At 44.4% G+C, this 27,906-nt stretch overlaps 1 protein-coding gene across 4 annotated transcripts in view; it reads left to right on the top strand.

Moving 5' to 3' along the window:
• Nucleotides 1-27,906, top strand: part of LOC144668406 (endophilin-A1-like) — a 172,454-nt gene that overhangs the window by 128,497 nt on the left and 16,051 nt on the right. For all 4 annotated transcript variants that reach the window (XM_078530427.1, XM_078530445.1, XM_078530435.1 and 1 more), the window contains 3 exons: nucleotides 3,716-3,784; nucleotides 11,975-12,047; nucleotides 15,494-15,637. In XM_078530427.1, the coding sequence (XP_078386553.1) occupies nucleotides 3,716-3,784; nucleotides 11,975-12,047; nucleotides 15,494-15,637 (286 nt within the window). The remainder of the gene's footprint in view (nucleotides 1-3,715; nucleotides 3,785-11,974; nucleotides 12,048-15,493; nucleotides 15,638-27,906) is intronic.

Raw genomic sequence — 27,906 nt, forward strand, 5'->3', positions numbered from 1 at the left:
ACCCAGAAAGGGTAGAACAGGGTATATGCTAAATGGTGGAAAGCTAGAAACAATTAAAGTTCAAAGAGACTTGGGGGTCCAGGTACACAATCATTAAAATGTCATAAACAGCTACTGAAAATAATCAAAAAGTTAATGGAATGCTGACCTTGTGCTCCATTCTTCCAGATATAAAGGAGATAAAAGCGATTCTTCATCTATACAAAGCCCTGGCTAGACCACACCTGGAGTCACTGGGAACAGTCCTGGGCACCACACCTTAGGAAGGAACTATTGGCCTTAGAGGGAGTGCAGTGTTGATACATCAGAATGATACCTGGACTCCAAGGGTTAAATTACAAGGAGAGATTACGCAAACTCAGGTTGTATACCCTGGAATTTAGAAGAATAAGAATGATTTAATGAAAGTTTTCAAGATATTGAGGGGAACAGATAGTGAGAAGCTGTTTCTGCTGTTGGGGAGTCTGAGACTAGGGGGCACAGCCTGACCTCTCAGGAGTGAAATGAGGAAACGTGTACACACAAAGGGTGGCAGAAGTTTGGAGCTCTCTTCTGTAATGGTGCTTGATACTAGATAAAGTGTCAATTTTAAATCTGAAATTGCTAGCTTTTTGTTAACCAAAGGTATTAAGGGATAAAGGCAGGTATTTTAAAGTTAGATCACAGGTCAGCCATGATCTCACTGAATGGGGGAAAGGAGATCGAGGGCAGAATGGCCTCCTCTTGTTCCTATGTTCCTAACAAGTATGGAGGATTTAATCTAATCAAGTAAAATGAATAGAAAAACTTGACAAATGATGTGTGGAATTTAACGGCCCCATTGTGGTGGGGGCAGGGCCATAAAATCCGGCAAGCCGTTCAAAGGCCCAGTGATTTCGGCAGGACCATAAAATCCTGCCGACATTAAACTCCACTCTGTGTGACACAGGTGTGATTGTGACAAAGATATGACAAAACAGGAAGAATATATTACACAAAAGGAAATGAGTGTAAAATCAACTTTCCATTTGTAAAATCTAATACGCAGAGCCTGTGGAGTAATGTGGAGTGAAACAATATAGAGAGACAAGAGTTTGAAATGTTTACAAGTGACTATTCCCTCTTCTATGTACAGTGCAGTTGTTATATTTGAGAACAGCAATGGTACTGAATTTCAGATAACTGATATTGTAAACATTCCTTCCTCTCTGTTGATGTTGATCCCTTTCAAACCTCCATCAGCCTCGTTCGCGAAGGAAGCTTCATGAAATATTTCAGAAAAGGCTCCAGAGACCCACAATAGGGAAAGTAGTACTTACACCTAGGAAATGAGGAGCACTAACCTCATGAGTTGGGCTCAGCGATCAGTCTGTACCTCCTGCCAGGTATAGAATGTGACTCGAGAGGACTGGAGAGCCAGACAGGGCGAGCTCCTCACGTCTACTGCAACGAGCAGAATGACCCTATCCTGATCAGATACTTGTTCACTGTGTATTGCACAAACTCGCAAATGGGCCAGAAGCTTTCAGGCCTGAAAAGTGCTTGGTCTACCTCAAATTACCCTGGAAAGGCAAAGTATCTCAAAAATACAAAGTGGTTAAGCAAGCTGTTTCACGCTGCTACTAGACAGTGGCTACGTGAGTGGTATTATCACTAACAGGATGCTGCTGTCAGTCCAGAAAGACTTTCTGCCTACCACACAATTGAGCAATGTTGTGTATGAATTTCAGTGCCAGTGTGATGCTGGGTACGTAGACTGTACCTCCCAGCAACTGGCTGATCGAATCAAACAGCAGGTTCCTCCAGCTGTTGCTGATTTTGACGTATTTCTCAAAGTGCCAACAGAATATAATAAATGACTTCACACTAATAATTTTTAAAACTCACGAATATTGTGACTTACTATTTAAGAAATTTGTCACATCAACACCAGCTTCCCTGAAGCATGCCCTCTGATTACTAAAAGAATGTTCCGGTTATAAAGGTAGACCTGTCATTCCATTGCCAGCTTTGTTCCTATTGTAGAAACAGTAATCGTAGGGTGACCATGGATATTGAAAGTGGGCACCAGTTTGGCTGCCTATCTACTGTGGTCTAATGTGATAGCTGAATTAGGACCACTTTAAGATGTTGTCAGGTTATTCAGGTAAATGTTCCAGTTGAGTTGGTAGATGGATTATAATTTGGTCTGATTGAGGAAAGAGGTTCTGCTGAAATTGTCGGAGCTGTCATCAGCTTGTGACACCCGACATTACAGTCTGTGATTTTCAGGCAGCTTTGAGTTTTGCTAATATCTAATGCCAGAGAAGTGTCACTTGCTTTCATGTTAGTTCTGCTTAAATTCCAATTATTGCATTTGTAATTTGATCTGTGGGGCCGATAATTTTGCAATATCGTTAAATCCTTTTAACTGCAAAACCAATTAATAGCAAATTCCTGCTGACTGCTACCACATCCCAATCTTCTGATGTTCTGGGATCATTCTGATTTATAAACACCATATTGGTTTGTTCCTGCTACTCACACGAGGAACCTAGCCCTGAAGTTAGCAGAAGGATTGTTTTTTTTGAAAGCACATAATTCTCTTGTTTATTTTTACTGTCTCAAAGCCCATCATTATCAATTCATTCATTTTGAAATATTGTTACTTTTGTTACCTAGGCAAATGTGGCAGCAAATTACACACAATGAGGTCCCACAATGTGGTATAGCACCAGTTAATGTGTTTTGGTTTTAGTGAAATATTTGGCCAGCACACCAGGAGAATGGCCTGTGCTGCTTCAAACGCTGCCACATGACATTCTATGTCAATCTGAATATGCAAACACGACTTAAATTAATGTCTTCTCTGAAATATAGTACAGAACCCTGTCAATAGTGCACTCAATGCCAGTCTAAGTCATATGCTCAAGTACTAGAGCAGGGGTGAGGGGGCATTGAACCCTTAACCTTCTGACTCAAAGGCAAGCTTATCACTAACTAACTAAACTGAGAAAAGACCAATTTGGCTAGCGCTCAGGAGATACCTAACAGAAGCTCAATGAGTGCAGTTCCTCCAATTTTCAACCTCAGGAAGTGCCAACTGGAGATTCATTAGTTTACAATATTTATTTGGTTTCGATTGGGACTTTCTTGGTGCAGAGGAGAGAGAGAGAGAGTAATTTGAAACTCAATGGCCCCATACACTGACATGGCTAGCATGTTTCCAACTGAGTATGTTCTCGACAGCAATTCTATCTTTTTGTAACCTGTTAATTTATGAAGAGCAGGCTCAGCCATGTTAATGCTGTCATTTTGGGTAAAATTTTTAACTGGGCGGGTGGACCTGCACCTGACCCGACCGAGCATAAACTGATGCGCGATGATATCGGGCGTGCGTCCCGAAGTCATTGGGCACTCTTGCGATATTTCGGTGGGTGGACGCGTGCCGGAGTTGGTGGCGCACCCGCCGACAATTAAAAGGCCTGTTAAGGCCATTAAAAAGGTAATTAAAGTACATTTTTCGCTGCCCATCCAACCTTACATTTGGCGGGCAGCTGGAAAGGCCAAGCGGCCTTTGCACCTTTTTGAAAAACTCATCCACGGGCGGGGTGAGTTTTCCAAATGCAAATAAAAATTAAATAAAAACTTTAACTTTTCATAAATAACATGTCCCTGCTCATGTGACAGGGTCATGATTGGTTATTTAAGACTTTTTCATGGGTGTATCACCTTTGCATGTGTCCTGTTTTCACAGCGTGTCAGTGAAAAGGTTGGTGGTGCGGAAGGGACCAAACTAGATGATGACTTCAAAGAAATGGAAAAAGTAAGTGATACATCTATCCTTCTGAATGAATTTACATTTTCATGAAAATTATCCCTGAATATGCCATTCAATTATAGCCTGACAGGATGAATTGGACACCATCCCATTTTGGACATCTGTTTATTATTGTCTCATAGATTGGCTTTTCATTTATGTTGAAAAAGTAGTTTGCAAGATATCACCCGTAACTAACATAGGCAAAAAAAAAATCACAGGAGCAAAACACACAAAACTTTCGGAGGTATGAATTAGATTTGGAACAAAAAAATGATATTCATTGTGTCACAATGATGTAAAAGGGCTTTCCTTAAAGAGTGTGTGTGTGTTTAATTTGTGAGTGGTTCAACTTAAAAATAAACCAGCTTTATTCTTAAATAAGATAAATGTTAGTTTATTACAAAACTCCTGTTGAAAGTTACTTAAGGAGAAGTGGTAAAGGTATTAAGCAAAATATGGATGCAAAGATTAAAATGCAGTTAAAGGGATAAAGGTACTTAAAGGTGATGTTTTCAAATCACTCTGTGGAGATATCGTTGCGGGCCTGTTGCCTGAGTTCCTCCTTTCTGAAGCGAAGGGGTTGAAACTGGAGGTTCGATTTAGCATTTGCGATGGCTTGTGAAGTTGGAGAGTTTTTTTCGTAGGTTGGCTCAATAGGCAGAGCAGATGTTGGAGGAGACTATAGGTTCCTTTCTTTACTGGAGACTGCAGCTACCGATACTAGACGATTGCCTGCTTTTTCTCCTTAAAAGACCAGGGATGATTTTTTTGGATGCCTTACTCTGTAACTCCCAATGACAGGGAACCCCAGCTCTCACATGTGATTCCTGGCTGTTTCAGCTGAGAGTTGTGTGTTGCTATTGTCTCTCACGCTGCCACACAAAAATGGCTTCTTACAACCTCCTTTATACAATCCAAAACACAAAATGGCTGCTTTCCTAAACTGTCAAATCATGCTGGGTTTGAGGGATAGGCATTAGGTATTGCGTTAGCCCTGGTCTGGGGGCATAGTTGCATCCATTGTCTTTTTAGCCATGGTAATTACCCCTTTTAAATGTCTTGGCTATTAATTTGAATGGTTTCCATTCTCCCAGGTTTGAGGAGATAAGAAAGATATTCACACCTCCAAGGATGCCATGATGAGTTTCAGTTTAACCTCGTAGAAATGTGAATTGAATTTCAAATATCTTCAGGGGCAATTATTTCCCAGCATTGTATTGGGGGGCACCTCAAAGATGCACTGGGGAATCCCCTTTGGATGTTCCCAGGTAAGGGTTTACACGGCATTTGCCCAGAAGTGCAAACTTCCTCTGGGCAATTAGCCCATGTTGGGAACCATCTAAATTGCTAACGCTGGATGTTTCCAACTGGGTTATACTAATAGTTACTCAGAGAAAGTTAGAAGGGCTAAAACCTCCTCTAACTTCTGGATAACTATTGTAAAGACTGAGACCGATTCCCCCCTGGGATTCCCCCCACAGCCCCAAACCCTCATGGGACACACCCCCCATACCCCCAACCCAGAGGGGACAACCCCCACCTCCTGACTACCCCATCCACAGGACTTCCCCAACACCCCCTGACACCCCAAGGGACTCCCACAACTCCCTAACTGCACCACCCGCCCCGCCCACCATGAGACTCCCCATAAATTCCCAGGAGTCTCCCCCACCCTCTGACTACTCCCCCATGGGATTCCCCCACCCGCGAGGGACTCCTCCCCCCCCCCCCCATTGCCTGACAGGTTTGATTCTCACTCCTAACTCCCAGACCCACTCCCAAGGCTCCCTCAACCCCCGCAACCCCACCCCCGTGCCCAACCCGACCCCTGACCCCTGACCTTCTATCCTCTGATCCCCTGACCTCCAATCCCCCCTCCGCCGACTTCTAATCCCTCAAACCACCCCCACCCCCCCCCACCTACCCAAATCCTATCCACTTACCTTCTCCCTGGCCTGCCAAGGACCTTTAACTTTCAATGGACCTTTAAACTTACCTGGTTTACCTGTAAAAAAGGGGGTGTGGCCTCCTTGCCTTCGACTCTGCTGGACTTTGATGCTGGGCCCCAGGGGCGCACTGCACTGCCTGGATATCAGCCGGCCTGATTCGGAAGGTCAGGCGAGACAGACTGGAAAAAAATTAGCTAAGAAATTAGGCTCGGACTGGCAGTCCGATGCTGAGGACTTGCCTGCAATCTAAAGCTTGACCATATACAGTTGTAAAAGGCCAGGTGACTTTTGGCTGCCATCTTTAAGGTTTTTTGTATCTATTAAAAGAAAGATTAGCTTTTTTACAAAAATCAATAATTTCACAACTGTCAATTGTCATGCTCTGTGTGTTTTGACCCGTGGTCTGTCCAGCGGAAACAGTCACTATCATCAATGGTTAAGAGAAAGAAGAACTGAGAATTCATAATAATTTTCATTACAATAATGGGGATGAATTTCTTTGGCATTTCTCCCATTCTTCTGTTGCGGCTTTAGCAGAGACTTGGTTTATGTGTGTTTGTGGGTTTTCTGTCAATGTTATGGCAGAAAGTGGAAGAGGCACTGGGGAAACACACATCCAATGTTGCGTACAGGCAACTTGATATTTTTAGGGAGCAATGATGTATTGCAATGCAAATCATGTCAAATCAGGCTTGAATGAAAAACAGGTTTGCCATTACGAATCAAAGTCTGTAACTTTAATCAGAAGCGCATAGGCTAGCCTGCTGATCATGATGTACAAAAGAGATTCACAAAACCAGCTCCAGCAAGTAAAGGACTTGATAAATCTTTTCATTATTTTTTTTGAAATATTAAAATGAGAGGTTTGCTGAATTGGAGTTAAAATGTGGCAGACAATCAGAACTGCTGTGAATTTCATTATCTTACATTCTAGATTCCTGCTGGAGTGTTTTTAAATTGAGTATAAACAGAGAGCAGGAGACAACAACATTTTAAGCAGCAGGTGAATCAGGAAGGAATGAGAGTAATGCTCGGTTTGAGCTGAAAACGAATGAAGCTTGCAGGAGAGAGGAAGGATTGGCGAAGATCAGGAATTGCATTGTTTTGTGACCTTAGAAGGGAATCTGTTGGAATGGAGTGAAGGGCTGTGCAATCAGAGTTGATTTGAACATGGTGCTGATGTAGGGACACTGAATAAGACGTGATGAACATTTGGTGTTCTGACCAAGTACAATGAAGTTGCTTAAATGCAATTCGCTAGCAAAGCATAGCTGTTTCCCAAGGCATTTCACCATTGCTTCAAATGAAACTGGTGCAATCTTTGGTTGTTCATATTCTCTTTACATTAGCAATGTTTTACTGACTCTCCCATCTTATTCGCACATCCTCCACTGACTCTCCCATCTTATTCGCACATCCTCCACTGACTCTCCCATCTTATTCGCACGTCCTCCACTGACTCTCCCATCTTATTCGCACATCCTCCACTGACTCTCCCATCTTATTCGCACATCCTCCACTGACTCTCCCATCTTATTCGCATATCCTCCACTGACTCTCCCATCTTATTCGCACGTCCTCCACTGACTCTCCCATCTTATTCGCACGTCCTCCACTGACTCTCCCATCTTATTCGCACATCCTCCACTGACTCTCCCATCTTATTCGCATATCCTCCACTGACTCTCCCATCTTATTCGCACGTCCTCCACTGACTCTCCCATCTTATTCGCACGTCCTCCACTGACTCTCCCATCTTATGCGCACATCCTCCACTGACTCTCCCATCTTATGCGCACATCCTCCACTGACTCTCCAATCTTATTCGCACGTCCTCCACTGACTCTCCCATCTTATTCGCACATCCTCCACTGACTCTCCCATCTTATTCGCACGTCCTCCACTGACTCTCCCACCTTATTCGCACATCCTCCACTGACTCTCCCATTTTATTCGCATATCCTCCACTGACTCTCCCATCTTATTCGCACATCCTCCACTGACTCTCCCATCTTATTCGCACATCCTCTAATCCCTACACTGGTTTGCCTCAGTAGCAACAGAAATGAGGCAGTTAATCAGCTGTGATGTATCGACTGATTGAAAAGCTGTTGGACAGGAGGCAAAGACAAGTTGAGTGATTTGATAGAATGTTGTAATTGATTATTTCAATTGCTTGTTCAACGAGTGAGTTTGAGGATGCGGGTAAGGTTGTGGAATAAAGGAGGTTAAGACATCTTCCTTCCCATTCCACTCGCTCCCCCTACCCAATCACGTCCTTCGTTGTTTGCCTGAGGGATTCTGCTGGTATTGTAATGGGGTTCCTTCACCAGCAATCTGTCTGGTACCTGTCCACACTTCACTGGCTCAATCCAAATGAGGCCCAATGTTGAGACTGTTAGGAACAATGTATAACTTTAAGTTTAATTTATATTTATATTTGTGTATTAAGGAAGGTAGAACATGGTTTCAGTTTCATTTAGTTTTTTGTGAGCTTGGTGCCCGCATGTCTGGAGGGTCTCCTTGCAAAAAGGTTAGGTTTTCTGGATTTGTTCGTATACGTACATTTTTAATGTGGTTTTACAACCCTTGAAATAAAGGGTTGGGTTACAAAGGGGTTGGTAGTTTAGTGATTTGGGGCAAAAACACAAAGTAGAAAAAAAACTGTGCCATTGCCTAGCAACAGGGGGCCAGTGACACACACACACACACACACACACACACACAGGGAAAGACAGAAAAGGAGCTCAGAGTGTGTATGTCAGAGAGTGAAGGCAGAGTTCTAAGCTCTCTGATGCAAGGCTGCTGGAGATTGAGTTTAGGGAACTCGTGTTTCCTGTGCAGTTGAAGTAATCGTGAGTTTAGAGTGTGGTTTTTGGGTGTCTCGGGGAGAGATTCCAGCTGGGGGAAAAGCATTTAGTGAATGCTCAGAAATCCACCAGAAGAAAACCGTTTGCAACTGGGCCCAGCCCGAGCAAGAAACCTTGGTATTAAGATAGTGGCAAATCTTCACTGGGGTTTTGTGTCTGTAAGGGTATTGCTGGGATAAAAGGAATAGTGTGAGTTTGAATCAATTTCTTGAATTTATATTGAGACCTCTCCAACCTTGTTGTCTGGTGTGATATAGTTCATTTGATTCTTTATGTTAAAAGTTCATCAGTAAACGTGTGAATTTGTTCAGTAACTTTACTGCACGGTTTCTGAAAAAAAAGCAAAGTTAGGATCTATCAAGCCAGGTTTCACCCTGGGATCTGACTTCTCCAGCATTAACATTAGCTGGGATCGTATCAGGTGCACTTCGGGGTTTCACTGTGCAGGTGTATGGATTGTTCCTGCACTCCTGAATTTCGAAGCCAGTGATATTAAGAATGCCAAGAAATGAAGACGTACTAAAGGTGGAAGCCTGAGTGGTAAGAGGTGGTAGCTTTCAACTAGACTAAAGATTTGGGAAAAAAATAAGATTTTTGTTAGCACAATGAAGGGGATTGGTGGAAAACAAAATGTGACACAACTGTTGCCCCATAAGAGAATTGGAGGTGGTCCCTGAGGGTGTGTGATCTGAAAGAATAGAGTTACCAACAATGGAACAGATGGACTTGGATGAAGTCAGTAATGTGCAATGTCAGTAAAGTGCGAGAGCAGATCAGGGGGTGCCCTGAATTAATGGGGAAGAGATTAATCACAGGGATCACTTTGGTTTCACATCTAATTAAGGGCCGTTGCCACCAAAGATTTTGATGATACAAGTCACTTGACAATGCTGAACATTCTGAGTGTAATTACTCATTATTGTGACTTAACTTCCCTGCACTGGTTTGCACATTTAGCCTCCATGCATCTGTTCTGTAGCTGACATAGTGATGTTTTTCCTTGCTAATTACACTCCTGTTTACTGTTAATAAAGTGATGACCTGTGCTCAGCAAACTCTAAGTAATGCTGTTTATTTTCTTCAACATACTTAAACCCGAAATAATATTCAGCTCGGTAAAGCATTGATTGGACCAATAACCCCAAATATTCTAAATGTTATGAGCAAAATTGTATTGGTTGTTTATCTGTTCTACAAACACACAAGCCCAGGTCTATGTGTGCAGACTCAGGCAGCAATACGAAGGAACAGAACACAGTAGAACATAATTCAGTGCTAACCATTAAAATAATAAACTTGTCAAAATTTCTATTATTCTCTCAATGGTCCGAAAATTCCTGCCAGTATTATAGCTTTTTCTATGCTAACATACGTAAAATTGACTTGATTTTCTGTAAAGAAAGAAGCCTTCGTGGGAATTTAAAATGTAACCGAATACAACACTTCTGAAAAACTGACCCAAAGTCTTGAAGATTGACTGAAACCCCAACAGAACATTGAGGGAGTCTTCAACACAGCAAAAAACACTAGAGTTAATGACATTTTCCTTGTATAATTACACAGCTGGTGTGAATACAACTTCTTTCCATATTTGAGTAACATGTCTGTGGGAACAATACCTTATCTTTAGTTTGGTTTCTGGATGATTATTATCGTGTTCTTTTCATTCAGAAACGGTAGTGATTGATATCCCATCTGGACTGCACCAAATTTTGAGGCCTAACATTTCAGGTGTATGTGAAGCCAAATCCAATCTACAGATTCAATCCCAGCTGCCAACTTAAAATCCTGTGGATCAACAAGGAATACACAGCAGGGAGATTCTTCTCCGCAACAAACTGGGCAAACTAATCAACTCATTGAGTGTATTTAAGACCGAGATAGATAGGTTCTTGATTGGTAAGGGGATCAAAGGTTATGGGGAGAAGGCAGGAGAATGGGGTTGAGAAACTTATCAGCCATGATTGAATGGCTGAGCAGACTCGATGGGCCGAATGGCCTAATTTCTGCTCCTATGTCTTATGGTCTTACCCACACCAAGAAAGAAAACAGATTCAAACTGAGCTGCCGATGACAGTTGTATCTACCCAGAGATCTTGTTGGGACATTGGAGCAGCTAGATTGCAGAACGCATTACACCTCAATCTCAATGGAATGTAAATTCCCAATTGAATGTTGCTCTTCCTTACACTTACACAAAACACACAAGCCTCCAACTTGCAGTAACACCGTTTAGCAGCCTAATCTAAAATTATCACAGTTGAAAGATGGGCCGGTGTAGATTGTAGCTTGAAATAGCTTCTGAGGAAAATATGTTTAAAGGCTAGAAAACAAAACTAGTTATCTTGAAAGGTGACTGTATGCTTTGTAACAAAGTGATTTGTATTTTTAGAGTCCTGTTATTTTCCATAGATGTAATCTCCAAATATAAACGAATAATTCCAGTGGGGAAACTGTGCTGAAAAGGAGGGCAAGTTAGGGATAAAACAGCAACATCTGGCTTCAATTTCCTGACCCATGCTTGAAAATTCATGGCTTCCTTTTGGGATCATGGGTTTGACCTCATAGTTTAGCAAGGTGAATAATTCACCTCTATCAAAAAGCCAAAGATTCATATTGCTGCAACTGAACTTCATGGGTACAATTTGACTCCATTCCAAGCCACATGTGCTAATTAGGTCTAATGGACTTATTTTACCTGATGTTCCTGTGAATGTTACTTACTCTAAACAGTCCAAAATCAGCCTGTGTTTCAGTCACTAATCACAATCCAGTGACCTCTGCTGGGAACTGCGAATGTGGAGACATCAGGGGAAGACTGAAATAGGTTCAGTTATGATGCCATCGATGGCCCAGATGGCATGCTGACAGTCTAGGCTCACTCATAGTGTACGGCCAGTAAGACGGGGACCAGAGAATGGTGAGCAGACTCAAAGCTGCATCCCAAAATGAATCTGCCCCTATAGGAGAGGAGGCAAGGAAATTGAAGGAAACACAAAATGCCACCAGAAATGTGATGATCAGCGAGGGTCAGTGTAGAGAAATCAAAAACCTGTTCATTAAGAGAAATGTTCCTGTCCTCAACAATTTTATAATTAGCTCCACCCTGTAGAGTTACTCATGGTTAATGCTCTGTGCCAGCCAGCCCAGTGTAACTTGACTGGAACATAACATTTGACTGATTTAATAGCTTAGTGTTGTAATAAGTAAGATTGTAAGAAAAACAGAAAACCTTGAGCCTGCCCATCTCATCCCACCACAAAGGTGGCCTTGCTCTCTTGTTGCTGTGCTCTCGAGTTTACACATACAGAGAGTGCAATGGGCCATTATTCTGCCTCTGAGTTCATTTGCCTTTGATTTATTCTGGTTTTCAGAAGGTGGATATTACTAGCCGAGCAGTGATGGAAATAATGACCAAAACGACAGAATATCTACAGCCCAATCCAGGTAATCTATCAGTACATGTCAGTTGGCTGTGTGAACATTACGGAGCATTCACACTGGATTAGTGTGACTTTACAACTGGAAAAATAAATCCACAAATGTTCAAGGTGTGTCCTGGATGGTTTTTGTTCTCCTCTACCCTGCTTCTTAACATGTTTTCAAATACATTACACCAGATTTTAAAATGACAGAGACTCCAGATATTAAGGTCTTCTTTAACCTGAGTGCTGATTCACCATGACTTGCTGATTCAAATGGTGTCACATGGCAAGACTTTGAACTATTCACTCTGACTTCTAACAGATCTCCCACATTGGAGCTCTTAATCAGCTTAGTGCAGATTGTATAGAGGACACGACGGAACAGGTCATCAAGAAGCAATGCACTGAATGATGCTGATCCCTGGAATAATCCCTGCAGCGGCTCAAAAAGGCAGCTCACCACCACCTTCTCAAGGGCACTTAGGGATGGGCAATAAATGCTGGCCTAACGAGTGACGCCCACATCCCATGAATGAATTAAAATAAAAGGATAAGACATTTAACGTATAAGCCCCTCCATCCAATTTGTGTTTCCCACAGATACCACCTGATCTGTAATCCTGAAATCAAATTAGTTTCAATTGCGTTTTATATGGAAAACATTCAAATTCTACTTGTAAGGAAGCAGAGAGATTTAAAAGGAAGCTGTGTTGATGATGGATGAGTTAAATTAGACAATATCTTGACTCATATCAAGGTCAATGTATTTCTATTGATGGGCTATGTAGCTTGAGGTAGAAAAATAAACAAACTAGTCAGAGTGGCCCCATTATCCAATCAATTGTAACTGATTTTGTTAAGGCCGTGCGTGCGTGCGTGTGCGTGGGCATGTGTGGGTGGGTGTGTGTATGTGGTGGGTGTGTGTGTGCGTGCGTGCGTGGGCATGTGTATGTGTGCGTGTGCATGTCGGTGGGTGTGTGTGTGGGTGGATTTGTGTGTGTGTATGTGTATGTGGTGTGTGTGTGTGTATGTGGTGGGTGTGGGGGTGGGTGTGCGTGTCCTTGATAGCAATGAGAGCCAGGAAGGGAGGAATGTCAGCAAGCAATACTTTAAAAAAACAAGAACTGAACATTGACACATGCTTTGTAAGCAGATCCGAGTGCTGGTGGCCCTTAGCATGAGGTACCAGTCAAACTGTGCTGCGAGATTTCAGGGAAGATTTCCTCTCTTGAAGAGGGAGTATAAATGAATATGCTGGGGGGACAATTCCCATTGGGACTTGGCTGATCAGCTGCCCTAACCTTGGCAGCAGAACTACAGGACCCTTTGGAAATGACACAATGCCCACTGGTACCCTTCTTCGGGGGTTTCCATGGCTCTGCAGTCAAAGTTACAGCGGGCAAATGGGAGAATCCTTGTAAAAATTCACCCCACCACATATGAGCTTGCAGACCACATGCTCCTGTGGCCAATACTGGTGAGAATCATTCCTCAAGGCCACAACCCTTTGCCATTCCAGCAGAGGCCAGCTTACATTGTTGGGTCTTTTCTAATCATCTTACTCTTGATCATTTCAGCTCTCCTATCTTAGATCACTCTCCTGAGCAAGTACTGAATCCCATACATTTGATAATATCTATCCAATTCTTGGGATTGAGATCCAATTTCAGTAATGTGCCCAGAAAACAGAAGGATAATCCATTCTGGTAATAGCCTTTGGTTACTGGACATTTGTTGTCTCCATTAGATGCACTCTAGCCTTTAGAATCAGTCAAGCACCACATCTCTCATTTAAATGTAAAATACTGAGGCATTTTAATTTACGAAACACAACCGGTACATAATATAGTTACATATTTTTATTAGACACCCTGCCACCTAACTCCTCAAGCAGACTAAGCAATTTTTTAAAAAGCAGCTTAAAGAGTTAAGGCTTTATCATCAATAATTTTTGAGTAATGTGCAGTATAACATCGTGGGAGGAAAGGCTTGGTACGAGACTCAGGCAGCATATTACGATGATCCAACCAATCGGATTGGCTGGCAGCTCCACCAATCCCGGCAGTGCCAAGAGCGCCTTAGTGGGCACTGTCGGGACTGCAAGCAAGCTCAAGAAAAAGACCCGTAGACCCTAGAAACGGGAAAGTCCAGGGTCTTGGAAGGGAGAGTTTGGGCAGTTTAGGGAGGGGTGGGTTGGGGTGGGGTTTGGGGTGGGGATGGGTTGGGGTTGGGAGTGGGAGTGGGGGTGGTGTGTTTTATAGAGCAGATGGGTAGGAAGAAAGAGGGTGTTCTATCTTGGGGAGTCACCCCCCCAATCTGCAAAGTGCCCCCCCCACCAACAAATGAAGGTAGTACCGCCCCCTCCCTTCTTGCCCTTTGAAAAAGTTTTTTTAAAAAGTGGCCCGCCCACTCCCTCCCGATTACCCACTCCAACCATTTTATGGTGTGGGCAGCGTATTATTGGGGTCAGATGGCTTCTTAACGAGCTCAATTTACCCCTAATTATTTATTTAAATATGGCAGACATTCTGCCGATTTCAGCGGCCTCTCCCCCCGCCCTCTCCCCCCGCCCCCTCCCCCCGCCCCCTCCGTATTATGGGGCTGAGCTCAGGGATGGACAGGGAGAGGTGGTGGGGTGAGCACCTGCCTTATTTTACATGCCCCACTACACCCCCCCCCCACCCACCCCCCCACCGGCCTCCAGTTTCAGCTAGATGTTAAACTCTCCTGAGTGCAGCTCCGGCAGTTTCTCACAATCTCCAACTGTAACATTAGCAGAATCTGCAGAAGTTCAGCCCCCTTATATATAACAACTGGATTTAAATTAAGAACCACCAAACTAAAAATAGACACAAATAATCAATGTTGTCATAAACTGATACAGACTGAAAGCTGCTCATCCTCTTTCCAGTAAGGCCAAACTTGACTAACTCCAGTCAACACCATCTATACTAAAAGGATGTGTACACCGCCTCTATCAACCAGACTCCATATACAGCTAATGGCAGTATACTCTTCGAGAACCACTCCACTAGAGAAAACTATCTGTGCCTTTGACCAGGTAGACCAGGACGATACAGTAGGAATGTACACGTCAGTACGTGCTAACCCCACTCACACCAGATTAAACAAGATCCAAAATGGTGACACCCAAGTTTTCTGGCAATCATCAAGCAGCAGCTCCAGAAGAACATGGACAGTCAGTGATTTAAAGGGATAGGCTGTCCCAAAACTGTGCCCTGTAAATGTGATGTAACAACAGGGGCGATGATCTTCTCTGTTCTCTATTTACATGACATACTTCAGTGGGTATATGTGTGTTGTTACATGATATAATTCAGTGTGTGTATTTACATGATATATGTGTGTAAATGTTTCTGTTTTCACTTGACGAGTATCTGTAATCAAATGTTAGAGTTTAGGAAAATGAATGATTTGTGTACATACCTGTGCTTTTTCTGTATTTAGCCTCCAGAGCGAAACTGACAATGATCAACACAATGTCCAAGATTCGAGGGCAGGAGAAAGGACCAGGTTACCCTCAGGCTGAGGGGCTGCTGGGGGAAAGTATGATCAAGTTTGGAAAGGAACTTGGTGATGAGTCAAACTTTGGTGAGTTGTAGCTAATCCAATATTTCAGGTATATATGCGTACACATACACTCACACAGATTCACACACACACACAGATTCACACGTGCACACGTACATACACACACACACAGATTCACACACGTGTACACATACACACACTCTCACACTCACACAAACACGCACGCACACACATTCACACATGTGCACACATACATACACTCTCTCACACAGACTCACACACACACACACATTCATACAAACACACATACACACATTCATACAAACGCACATACACGCACACAGATTCACACACACACAAATTCACACACTGTGCACGTGCGCGCGCACACACACACACACACACATTCACACACACACTCTCACATGGGGCGAGATAATGTGACAAATGTAAATAGGACATTTCAGGTCTTGTGACTCCAGTATTAACAACAACTGATGCATTTATTTAAACGGGAAAACCATTGCTTGGTCTCACATTCCAAGATGTATTAGTCATGTTCAATATGAACTTTAAAACCTGTTGCTGTATTTAGGTGATGTCTTTCAGTGCTCCATGTTCCTTTTATGTTCACAGTAACAGTTTAGTTTCCAAACCATCCAGAATTCATTGAAACTTGTCTGAGAAGACCACCCTCTATATTGGGTAGCTAAAGTCACCCCAGCAGCGATCGAGTGACCGAGACTCAAACTGATAGTGGAAAACCATGACCGGGATTGTCCAGCCCTGTCGTGGTGGGACTCGCATGGGGGATTCAGCGGCCCAGCCAAAAGCCCATTGACCTTTGGCGGGATCGGATGGTCCCAGCAGCGGGCGGGGCTGGAAAATCCCACCCCTTGGGTCAATAAAGTCACATTAAGCCTAGCTAGTCAGTTCCAAAGGTGGGCTTATGCGCAGGTTTCACTGTACAGTATGTCACAGTCTGTGCCATCCCAGCTATCCCATCAACTCAATTGTCTTTATATTTTGCACTTTACAGGTGATTAGAGCATTTTAACATTTAGCAACCATGAAGGCTAAAGTGTGAGAGATGGTTAACAGTTTTCACAATTTATTAACATACTTTCCAGTGCAGTGTGTGCAAATTACAGCTTCATATTGGAAAATATTGTCCATTCTTTCTTGTCATTTTAAAATACAGCTGGGACTACACAAGGAACATCAGATGTACACTTTGGTATTCTCAATGTTATAAAGCTGTTTGAAGCTTCTCATTATGATGGTTTTCATATGATTAACAAAGGAGTCTTTGGAAATATGTCTAGGTTTTGAGTATTGTGTTAAGTACTGACAATTTATACTTTACAAGTGAGAACTTCAAAATTTTCCCTCTCTACCTAAAGGCTCTCCAGTTTTCTTTAGTTCTTTGGAATGAACAGCAAGCTGAGAGAAAATGGCAATCGTTGAATGATCAAAGTTTGGAAAATTGCTTCCGAATGCAGTGTGTGGAATTTAACCCCAAGTGTTGGTGTTTAAATCAGAGCTCATTATTTACTTGTCATTTGTGAATTTAAAAACGGCCCTGAAAACATTTAATTTCCTTTTTCTGCAAGGGTTTGATTGTAGTTATCACCAACCCATGGCTTGAACCATAAAATGCAGAGTCCTTTCCAGGAGGAAGTAATGAAAGGAAAAAACAAATCAGAAATTTAAAATCTTCTGTGCGAAAAAAATGATGTTTCTGATGGCCCGACTTTAGGGGAGAGTTTGAAGTGGCCAATTTTGATGGTTAAACTTCCTTTGCACAGAGTCGATGGGCTCTGAGTATGGTGCGGGCTCACCATTCTGGGATGGGAGAGAAGCTACAGCACATCACAGGGCTGAGTTGGCAGAAGGTGATTAATTTATGCAGTGGGGGCTGGGTGTTGGGGGCAGATAATATTAAGGAGAAGTTTCACTGAGATCCAAGAAGAGAAGTGATGCCATCCAGCTGCCAAAAAATGAAACCTTTTAACACCCCCCCCCACCCACCCCGGAGCCTGGCCTTCAGTCATCCCTTTAGGAGAGGGAGGTAGTCATGACGTTATAAAAACAGAATTACCTGGAAAAACTCAGCAAGTCTGGCAGCATCGGCGGAGAAGAAATCAGTCAACGTTTCGAGCCCTCATGGCCCTTCAGCAGAACTGAAGCATAGTTTCAACAAGGGAGAAATATAAATTGGTTTAAGGTGGGTGGGGGGGAAGAGACACATTGAGGGTGTGGTGTGAGCAGATAATCAAAAGATGTCAGAGACAAAAGGGTCAAAGAGGTGTTGAAGGTGGTGGTCTTTGTCTGAGAAAAGTGCTAATTAAGAATGCAAGACAGGATATTCAAAGTACAGCTCTAGTGGGGGTGGGGTGGAAAGACTAAAGGTTTTAGTTTTAGATTTAAAAATAATGGAAATAGGTGGGGAAAGAAGAATCTATATAAATTATTGAAAAAAAAGGCGGGTGGGGGGGGAAAAGAAACGGGGTGGGGATGGGGGGAGGGGGAGTTTAAGATCTAAAGTTGTTGAATTCAATATTCAGCCCAGAAGGCTGTAAAGTGCCTAGTCGGAAGATGAGGTGCTGTTCCTCCAGTTTGCGTTGGGCTTCACTGGAACAATGCAACAAGCCAAGGACAGACATGTGGGCAAGAGAACAGGGTGGAGTGTTAAAATGGCAAGCGACAGGGAGGTTTGGGTCTTTCTTGCGGACAGACCGCAGGTGTTCCGCAAAACGGTCGCCCAGTTTGCGTTTGGTCTCTCCAATGTAGAGGAGACCGCATTGGGAGCAACGAATGCAGTAGACTAAGTTAGGGGAAATGCAAGTGAAATGCTGCTTCACTTGAAAGGAGTGTTTGGGCCCTTGGACGGTGAAGAGAGAGGAAGTGAAGGGGCAGGTGTTGCATCTTCTGCGTGGGCATGGGGAGGTGCCATAAGTGGGGGTTGAGGAGTAGGGGGTGATGGAGGAGTGGACCAGGGTGTCCCGGAGGGAACGATCCCTACGGAATGCCGTCAAGGGGGGTGAAGGGAAGATGTGTTTGGTGGTGGCATCATGCTGGAGTTGGCGGAAATGGCGGAGGATGATCCTTTGAATGCGGAGGCTGGTGGGGTGATAAGTGAGGACAAGGGGGACCCTATCATGTTTCTGGGAAGGAGGAGAAGGCGTGAGGGAGGATGCGCAGGATATGGGCCGGACACGGTTGAGGGCCCTGTCAACGACCGTGGATGGAAAACCTCGGTTAAGGAAGAAGGAGGACATGTCAGAGGAGCTGTTTTTGAAGGTAGCGTCATCAGAACAGATGCGACGGAGGCGAAGGAACTGAGAGAATGGGATGGAGTCTTTACAGGAAGCGGGGTGTGAGGAGCTGTAGTCGAGGTAGCTGTGGGAGTCGGTAGGCTTGTAATGGATATTGGTGGACAGTCTATCATCAGAAATTGAGACAGAGAGGTCAAGGAAGGGAAGAGAAGTGTCAGAGATGGACCATGTGAAGATGATGGAGGGGTGGAAATTGGAAGCAAAATTAATAAGTTTTTCCAGGTCCCGACGAGAGCACGAAGCAGCACCGAAGTAATCATCGATGTACCGGAGAAAGAGTTGTGGGAGGGGGCCGGAGTAGGACTGGAACAAGGAATGTTCCACATACCCCATAAAGAGACAGGCATAGCTGGGGCCCATGCGGGTACCCATAGCCACACCTTTTATTTGGAGGAAGTGAGAGGAGTTAAAGGAGAAATTGTTCAGTGTGAGAACAAGTTCAGCCAGACGGAGGAGAGTAGTGGTGGATGGGGATTGTTGGGGCCTCTGTTCAAGGAAGAAGCTAAGGGCCCTCAGACCATCCTGGTGGGGGATGGAGGTGTAGAGGGATTGGACATCCATGGTGAAGAGGAAGCTGTTGGGGCCAGGGAACTGGAAATTGTTGATGTGACGTAAGGTGTCAGAGGAATCACGGATGTAGGTGGGAAGGGACTGGACAAGGGGAGAGAGAAGGGAGTCAAGATAACGAGAAATGAGTTCCGTGGGGCAGGAACAGGCTGACACGATCGGTCTGCCAGGACAGTTCTGTTTGTGGATTTTGGGTAGGAGGTAGAAGCGGGCCGTCCGAGGTTGGGTGACTATCAAGTTGGAAGCTGTGGGAGGAAGATCTCCAGAGGAGATGAGGTCAGTGACAGTCCTGGAAACAATGGCTTGATGTTCTGTGGTGGGGTCATGGTCCAGGGAGAGGTAGGAGGAAACGTCTGCGAGTTGACGCTCAGCCTCCGCGAGGTAGAGGTCAATGCGCCAGACAACAACAGTACCACCCTTGTCAGCGGGTTTGATGACAATGTTGGGGTTGGACCTGAGAGAACGGAGTGCAGTGAGTTCAGAGAGAGACAGATTAGAATGGGTGAGAGGAGCAGAGAAATTGAGACGGCTAATGTCTGGATGTCCAATCCCTCTACACCTCCATCCCCCACCAGGATGGTCTGAGGGCCCTTAGCTTCTTCCTTGAACAGAGGCCCCAACAATCCCCATCCACCACTACTCTCCTCCGTCTGGCTGAACTTGTTCTCACACTGAACAATTTCTCCTTTAACTCCTCTCACTTCCTCCAAATAAAAGGTGTGGCTATGGGTACCCGCATGGGCCCCAGCTATGCCTGTCTCTTTATGGGGTATGTGGAACATTCCTTGTTCCAGTCCTACTCCGGCCCCCTCCCACAACTCTTTCTCCGGTACATCGATGATTACTTCGGTGCTGCTTCGTGCTCTCGTCGGGACCTGGAAAAACTTATTAATTTTGCTTCCAATTTCCACCCCTCCATCATCTTCACATGGTCCATCTCTGACACTTCTCTTCCCTTCCTTGACCTCTCTGTCTCAATTTCTGATGATAGACTGTCCACCAATATCCATTACAAGCCTACCGACTCCCACAGCTACCTCGACTACAGCTCCTCACACCCCGCTTCCTGTAAAGACTCCATCCCATTCTCTCAGTTCCTTCGCCTCCGTCGCATCTGTTCTGATGACGCTACCTTCAAAAACAGCTCCTCTGACATGTCCTCCTTCTTCCTTAACCGAGGTTTTCCATCCACGGTCGTTGACAGGGCCCTCAACCGTGTCCGGCCCATATCCTGCGCATCCTCCCTCACGCCTTCTCCTCCTTCCCAGAAACATGATAGGGTCCCCCTTGTCCTCACTTATCACCCCACCAGCCTCCGCATTCAAAGGATCATCCTCCGCCATTTCCGCCAACTCCAGCATGATGCCACCACCAAACACATCTTCCCTTCACCCCCCTTGACGGCATTCCGTAGGGATCGTTCCCTCCGGGACACCCTGGTCCACTCCTCCATCACCCCCTACTCCTCAACCCCCACTTATGGCACCTCCCCATGCCCACGCAGAAGATGCAACACCTGCCCCTTCACTTCCTCTCTCTTCACCGTCCAAGGGCCCAAACACTCCTTTCAAGTGAAGCAGCATTTCACTTGCATTTCCCCTAACTTAGTCTACTGCATTCGTTGCTCCCAATGCGGTCTCCTCTACATTGGAGAGACCAAACGCAAACTGGGCGACCGTTTTGCGGAACACCTGCGGTCTGTCCGCAAGAAAGACCCAAACCTCCCTGTCGCTTGCCATTTTAACACTCCACCCTGTTCTCTTGCCCACATGTCTGTCCTTGGCTTGTTGCATTGTTCCAGTGAAGCCCAACGCAAACTGGAGGAACAGCACCTCATCTTCCGACTAGGCACTTTACAGCCTTCTGGGCTGAATATTGAATTCAACAACTTTAGATCTTAAACTCCCCCTCCCCCCATCCCCACCCCGTTTCTTTTCCCCCCCCACCCGCCTTTTTTTTCAATAATTTATATAGATTCTTCTTTCCCCACCTATTTCCATTATTTTTAAATCTAAAACTAAAACCTTTAGTCTTTCCACCCCACCCCCACTAGAGCTGTACTTTGAATATCCTGTCTTGCATTCTTAATTAGCACTTTTCTCAGACAAAGACCACCACCTTCAACACCTCTTTGACCCTTTTGTCTCTGACATCTTTTGATTATCTGCTCACACCACACCCTCAATGTGTCTCTTCCCCCCCACCCACCTTAAACCAATTTATATTTCTCCCTTGTTGAAACTATGCTTCAGTTCTGCTGAAGGGCCATGAGGGCTCGAAACGTTGACTGATTTCTTCTCCGCCGATGCTGCCAGACTTGCTGAGTTTTTCCAGGTAATTCTGTTTTTATTTTGTTTTGGATTTCCAGCATCCGCAGTAGCTTTTAGCTTTTTGTTTTTATAGTCATGACGTTAGGCTGGTGAGCAGTAGATGAATCCCACGGTGTAGAATGCAATATATTCCCTAATGAGTCCCACACTGTGGAGTCCGTGCCATCAATCACGTTAATATGTGTGCGCTCTGATGGGAGCTTCAAGTTTGAAGGCAAGCTTATTGAACAGGTTTATCCCCATAAGGCTTCTGCCTTTGGCTGTGTAGGATGTGAACTTGTCCATGGTGACTTTTTGGTACAGTACTGGAACTGTGAGCATTCCGAAAACCGGAATAACTAAGTCGTGTGAGCCTGAAGAGTGTCTGTCACAGGAGTGAGAGAAAATTGCGCAAAATAAGAACAGTAGAGTTTGTCGCACAATATAGATATCGATACTTTACCACGCGTGACGCTACATACATGCTATATTTCATTCTTGGGAATAGATTCCTCCTTGTGTTAAACTGACGAAGACTTCTTCAAATACATGTGCACCTTTTGAGAAGTAATTTATTTTTAAGTTACGCATTTCCCCTTGAGCGGACCTGATGTTGTGAATCAATGGAAACCTCTACTATTTGACAAAAAATGCTGGCCTTGCCAGTGATGCCCACATGAACGAATAAAAAAGAATTTGGACACATTTTTGAGGGTGCCTGACCATGATGGGCAAGAGTTGATGAGCCTGCTGAGGTTTCTTTGTCTGTAACCCTTGCACTGAGCTGATTGGACAAACTATGTTCGCGACCCTGAGTCTAAGGGTGCATTTCTGTGTATTCTCTTTGAATCTAACATGGCTGATTCGATTTGGACAGACGAAGTTGTGACTTTTTCCACGTTTAAATCATCTTCCTCCATTAGGAGCCATTCCCCAATTCATGGAATCAAAGCCTTTTCAATAAGATAGTCACAAATCAGCTCATCAGTTAGTGTGTCAAATTTACATGTGGAAGCCGACTGCCGCAAAGCTGCCCCATGTTTTAGGAGCTCCATTTCCCTGTCATCTCTGACAGAATGTGCATCATTCGGTCACCACACTTTTCTTTGGCCCAGAGTAGTTTTTGAGTGCACTTACCACCGTTTCAAACATAGACATAGTGGGCAGCATCTTCCGGTCAGCGAGCGGGGGTGGGGCCCGCTCGCCGACACACTAAGTGACACAGGGATACATTGGCCGTGCGTCCCAATGTCACCCCCGCATCATTTAGATTGTCAGTTCAGCGGGCGTGCATCCAACTCGGATGCGTTCCCGCTGACCTGTCAACGGCCTATTAAGGCCATTAAAAAAACCAATTGAACTCATTAATGGACCTGCCTGTCCAACCTTAAGGTTGGCGAGCAGGCCGGGAACCTTGACCGGGCTTGTAAAAAAACATGAAACCTTATCCATGGGCAGGATGAGGTTTCACGAGTGATTTAAAAAATGCAGAATATTTTACAATAAAAGTTATGGACATGTCCCACCCATGCGACAGTGTCACATGAGGGGGCATTGCAGGGAAATTTTTTTCTAATCTTCATTCAAAGTTTTAAATTGGAGCCAATCTCCACAAGGCAGCACTTAGTCTCAGGGAGACCTGTGCACTCTTTTGCGCGCATGCGGGAATGAGCGCACTCCCGGCTGAGGGAATCCCCCTCCCCGCCCGCACAGGGAGCGCATAGCGCTTCCAGGCACACATCACTTTTAAATTACCTGCATCCTCAAGCTTAGTTCAGTTTCCCTGTAACCACACCCACAGGCTTGACTCACAGCATAATGAGCAGTCAACAGACACATACAATCAAACACCATCCAATTGAACACAACAGGTCCTATTCACCCAGCTCCTCTGTGGCTGTTGGCCTACATTGGCTCCCGGTCCAGCATGCCTTGATTTTAGAATTCTCATTCTCATATTTAAATCCCTCCATGGCCTGACCCCTCCCTATCTTTTTAACCTTCTCCAGCTCCACAACCCTCTGAGATCTCTGTGCTCCTCCATTCCTGGCCTCTTGTAGATACTCCGCTGTTTGTTCTGCCTTCAGGCTCCATACATCCTCCTTAAACACCTCCACCCCTCTCCATTGATATCCTCCACCCCTCTCCATTGATATCCTCCTCCCCTCTCCATTGATATCCTCCACCCCTCTCCATTGATATCCTCCTCCCCTCTCCATTGATATCCTCCACCCCTCTCCATTGATATCCTCCTCCCCTCTCCATTGATATCCTCTTCCCCTCTCCATTGATATCCTCCACCCCTCTCCATTGATATCCTCCTCCCCTCTCTATTGATATCCTCCACCCCTCTCCATTGATATCCTCCTCCCCTCTCCATTGATATCCTCCACCCCTCTCCATTGATATCCTCCTCCCCTCTCCATTGATATCCTCCACCCCTCTCCATTGATATCCTCCACCCCTCTCCATTGATATCCTCCACCCCTCTCCATTGATATCCTCCTCCCCTCTCCATTGATATCCTCCACCCTTCTCCATTGATATCCTCCTCCCCTCTCCATTGATATCCTCCACCCCTCTCCATTGATATCCTCCACCCCTCTCCATTGATATCCTCCTCCCCTCTCCATTGATATCTTCCTCCCCTCTCCATTGATATCCTCCTCCCCTCTCCATTGATATCCTCCTCTCCTCTCCATTGATATCCTCCACCCCTCGCCATTGATATCCTCCTCCCCTCTCCACTGATATCCTCCACCCCTCTCCATTGATATCCTCCTCCCCTCTCCATTGATATCCTCCACCCCTCTCCATTGATATCCTCCTTCCCTCTCCATTGATATCCTCCACCCCTTTCCATTGATATCCTCATCCCCTCTCCATTGATATCCTCCACCCCTCTCCATTGATATCCTCCTCCCCTCTCCATTGATATCCTCCTCCCCTCTCCATTGATATCCTCCTCCCCTCTCCAATGATATCCTCCTTAAAACACACTGACCAAGTTTTTAGTCATTCGTGCTAATATCTCATTCTGTGGCTCAGTCTCTGGAGTGATTTGATGACATTTTGGGCAGAATTTTGCCGTTGGCGATTTGGGGGCGGGGCCCAGTTGCCGAGGGGAAAATGACGTGGGATGATGTCAGGAGGAACCCCCGACGTCATCCCGGTCCCTTTAAATTTTCAGGAAGGTGGGCGGATAGCGAAATCAAAATTGAGGCCATTGACAGGGTAATTAAACCAACTAAAGGCCCTGCCCGTCCAACCTTAAGGCTGGCGGGCAGGCCAGGAGCCCCAGCGGGCTCCTGATAATGCATGAAACCTCATCCACCGGTGGGATGAAGTTTCATGTCCATTTTTAAAAACTTTAATAAAGTTTATGTCCTTTTTATTAACATTTCCAATCTCGTGTGACATTGTCACATGAGGGGGACATGTTAATAATTTTTATATTTTTCTATTTTTAATGTTTTTGACACTGTCAGCGATCTCCCTGAGGCAGCACTTCGCCTCAGGGAGCAGTGCGCGCGTGTGTGAAAGAGCGCACTCTGACAGATGGGGGATTCCCTCCTCCCCCGGAACAGGAAGCGCTATGTGCTTCGCGTCGGGCAGGCCACTGGGCGGGCCTTAATTGGCCCGCCCACTCAAAATGGCGGCGGGCCCTGTTTCGCCGCCGGAGTTCGGCTGCCCGCACGCCCATTGAGGTAATAAGTCTGGCCTTTATGAAGAGATTTTGGATGTAGCTGAATGTTAGAAGCATAGAGAAATTAAAATTGTTGTTAAGGAAGCTTTTTATCGCTCAGTGAATGTAGAAAACCCATTCTAATCTATCCCTAGCTGTAGATCCAATGATATCAGACTCAATCTCATACTTTATGGAACCAGAAACATGCTTGATGATGACACTAGTCCATAAAGAATAGACCTGAGTACCCGTTCACATTGATTACTGTACTGCCTACCATTATAATCCTAGTTCTGGAACAGAACAAAATTTAGGAAAAGCACAACCTGGAATGAATGACTCATCAGCCATTTTAACAAATAAACAAATAACAATGGTTGTTTCATTATCACCTGGCTTTTTTCAATTCTCATATCCCTTTATTATGAACTTCCAGTCAATATGTTTAAAACTGGACACAAGCAGACTATTAAAACGGCTGCTTCAAATCATGTGACCTTTGGCATTTTTGAGCTTCAGACGATCTTAAATCTCAACCAAATACCAAAATTAAATATGGACATTCACAGACCTGTGAGGAATTCACACACCCCTTTGTTTAAGGATGGATCAACACAAAAGAACTATAGAATTCCTACCCGCCTGTCTCTCTGTTTCACCTTGGACAAAAGGGGACATCGAAATTCAATGTATGTAAGATGGATGTGAATGGATCCTATCAATCTTCCATTGTATTATGATAGTTTCCCTTGTCCAAACTAGGCTGGATAAATCTCAATGTGCCAATTGACAACACAGGATGATTGGAATCAAAATACACACCACCCTTTGTTTGGGAAAAGGACTTTGAACTTATGGAAATCACATGATCAGAGAACTATTTTTGTTGCTAGAAGCTGCTTGCAGAGTTCCACTGAAATCCATTGAACTAGCTACAAGTAATTCAAACAACCAGGGTAATAAACAGCAATATCTGGAGATCCTAACAGAGAGAAGGACTCTCCACAACTTGTTCTAACTTCAAGTTTGCCCGTAAACCAACCTCCTAAAAATTCAACTTTGAGAAACCTCTCAGCCTGCTGAGAATCCTTCGCTTTACAAATCCCTCACTTCAACTTTAAAGCATCAAAACCATCAAAGAAACCACAGGCCTGCCACGAAAGAGACTGAGATAAACACAACCTGTAACAGTATAATATTCATCTGTATCTAATCTTTGTGTGTGTGAGACAAGTAAGTGAGACGCGTGTTTTAAAATCCAGGTTAAGTGTGTGATAATAAATAACCTTCTTTATTTTTGAACGAACAAAACCTTGCTGCTGGTTTTATTTAATTGGTACATTCACTCTGAGGATAAGAAAACACACACCTCTTGCATACAAACATACTGATCACGGATTGTAAAAGGGAACATATAAATTCTGTCCGTGACAGAATACCTAGTATACTGGTGGATCTATTATAAGACAGGAATAAGGAAAGAGGCAGTGAGAGAGAGAGAGAGAGAGAGAGAGAGAGAGAACATACAAATATTATTAGATATTCCGGACAGTGAATTAATTATTTTTGCTGTTCAACCATGAAAGCAGCTAGCAATTAAATAAAGTTTTGCTCCAGATAAGCTACATGTATACAATCCCTCATTTACAGCTAGCAAAATGGAATTGTAATTAACTGTCATAGTACTAAATGCAATGTGCTTTACATGGTAAATGAGCGTCAATACTGATTATACCAATTTAGAAAGCGTGTTATTATGAGCTGTAGTCAGTTACTGTATTGGGTAATCTGCATCCTGTGTCATGAGAATTCTCTGCTCTAATAATTTATATGATATGAAATTCTTTGATAATTCACTGAACGATTATTAAGTTACAGTGTGGAGTTATTGTTTGAGCGGGTCTCGTGGTGCATTTGTTAGTGTCCCTGCCTCTGAGCTAGAAGCACCAGGTTCTAGTCCTACTCCAGGACTTGATGCCCATGGAAGGTAAATTAAAAACATGGCCAATCAGGTGGAGTACCAATCTGTAGCTCCTTCCAACATTCGCCAATCTCAGGCGGTAAGAGAGGGAGAGATTCCTGGTCAGCCATGTGATGGAAGGAAATTGGAGCCTCTCCCACCACTATTCATAGCTCCAGACTACAGCATGCATGGAAAAGTTTCTGTTGTCACAGTAACTCAGACTCATACATGAGAGGTTAATGTGTAAAATTAAAGCACATGGGATTGGGGGTAATACATTGGCATGGATTGAGAATTGGTTAGCAGACAGGAAACAGAGAGCAGGAATAAATGGGTCTTTTTAGGAGTGGCAGGCGGTGACTAGTGGGGTACTGCAGGGATCAGTGCTTGGGCCCCAGCTATTCACAATATATATCAGTGATTTGGATGAGGGAACCAAATGTAATATTTCCAAGTTTGCTGAT

The sequence above is a fragment of the Cetorhinus maximus genome, chromosome 2 (genome assembly GCF_964194155.1).
Source record: "Cetorhinus maximus chromosome 2, sCetMax3.hap1.1, whole genome shotgun sequence".
Lineage (NCBI taxonomy): Eukaryota > Metazoa > Chordata > Chondrichthyes > Lamniformes > Cetorhinidae > Cetorhinus > Cetorhinus maximus.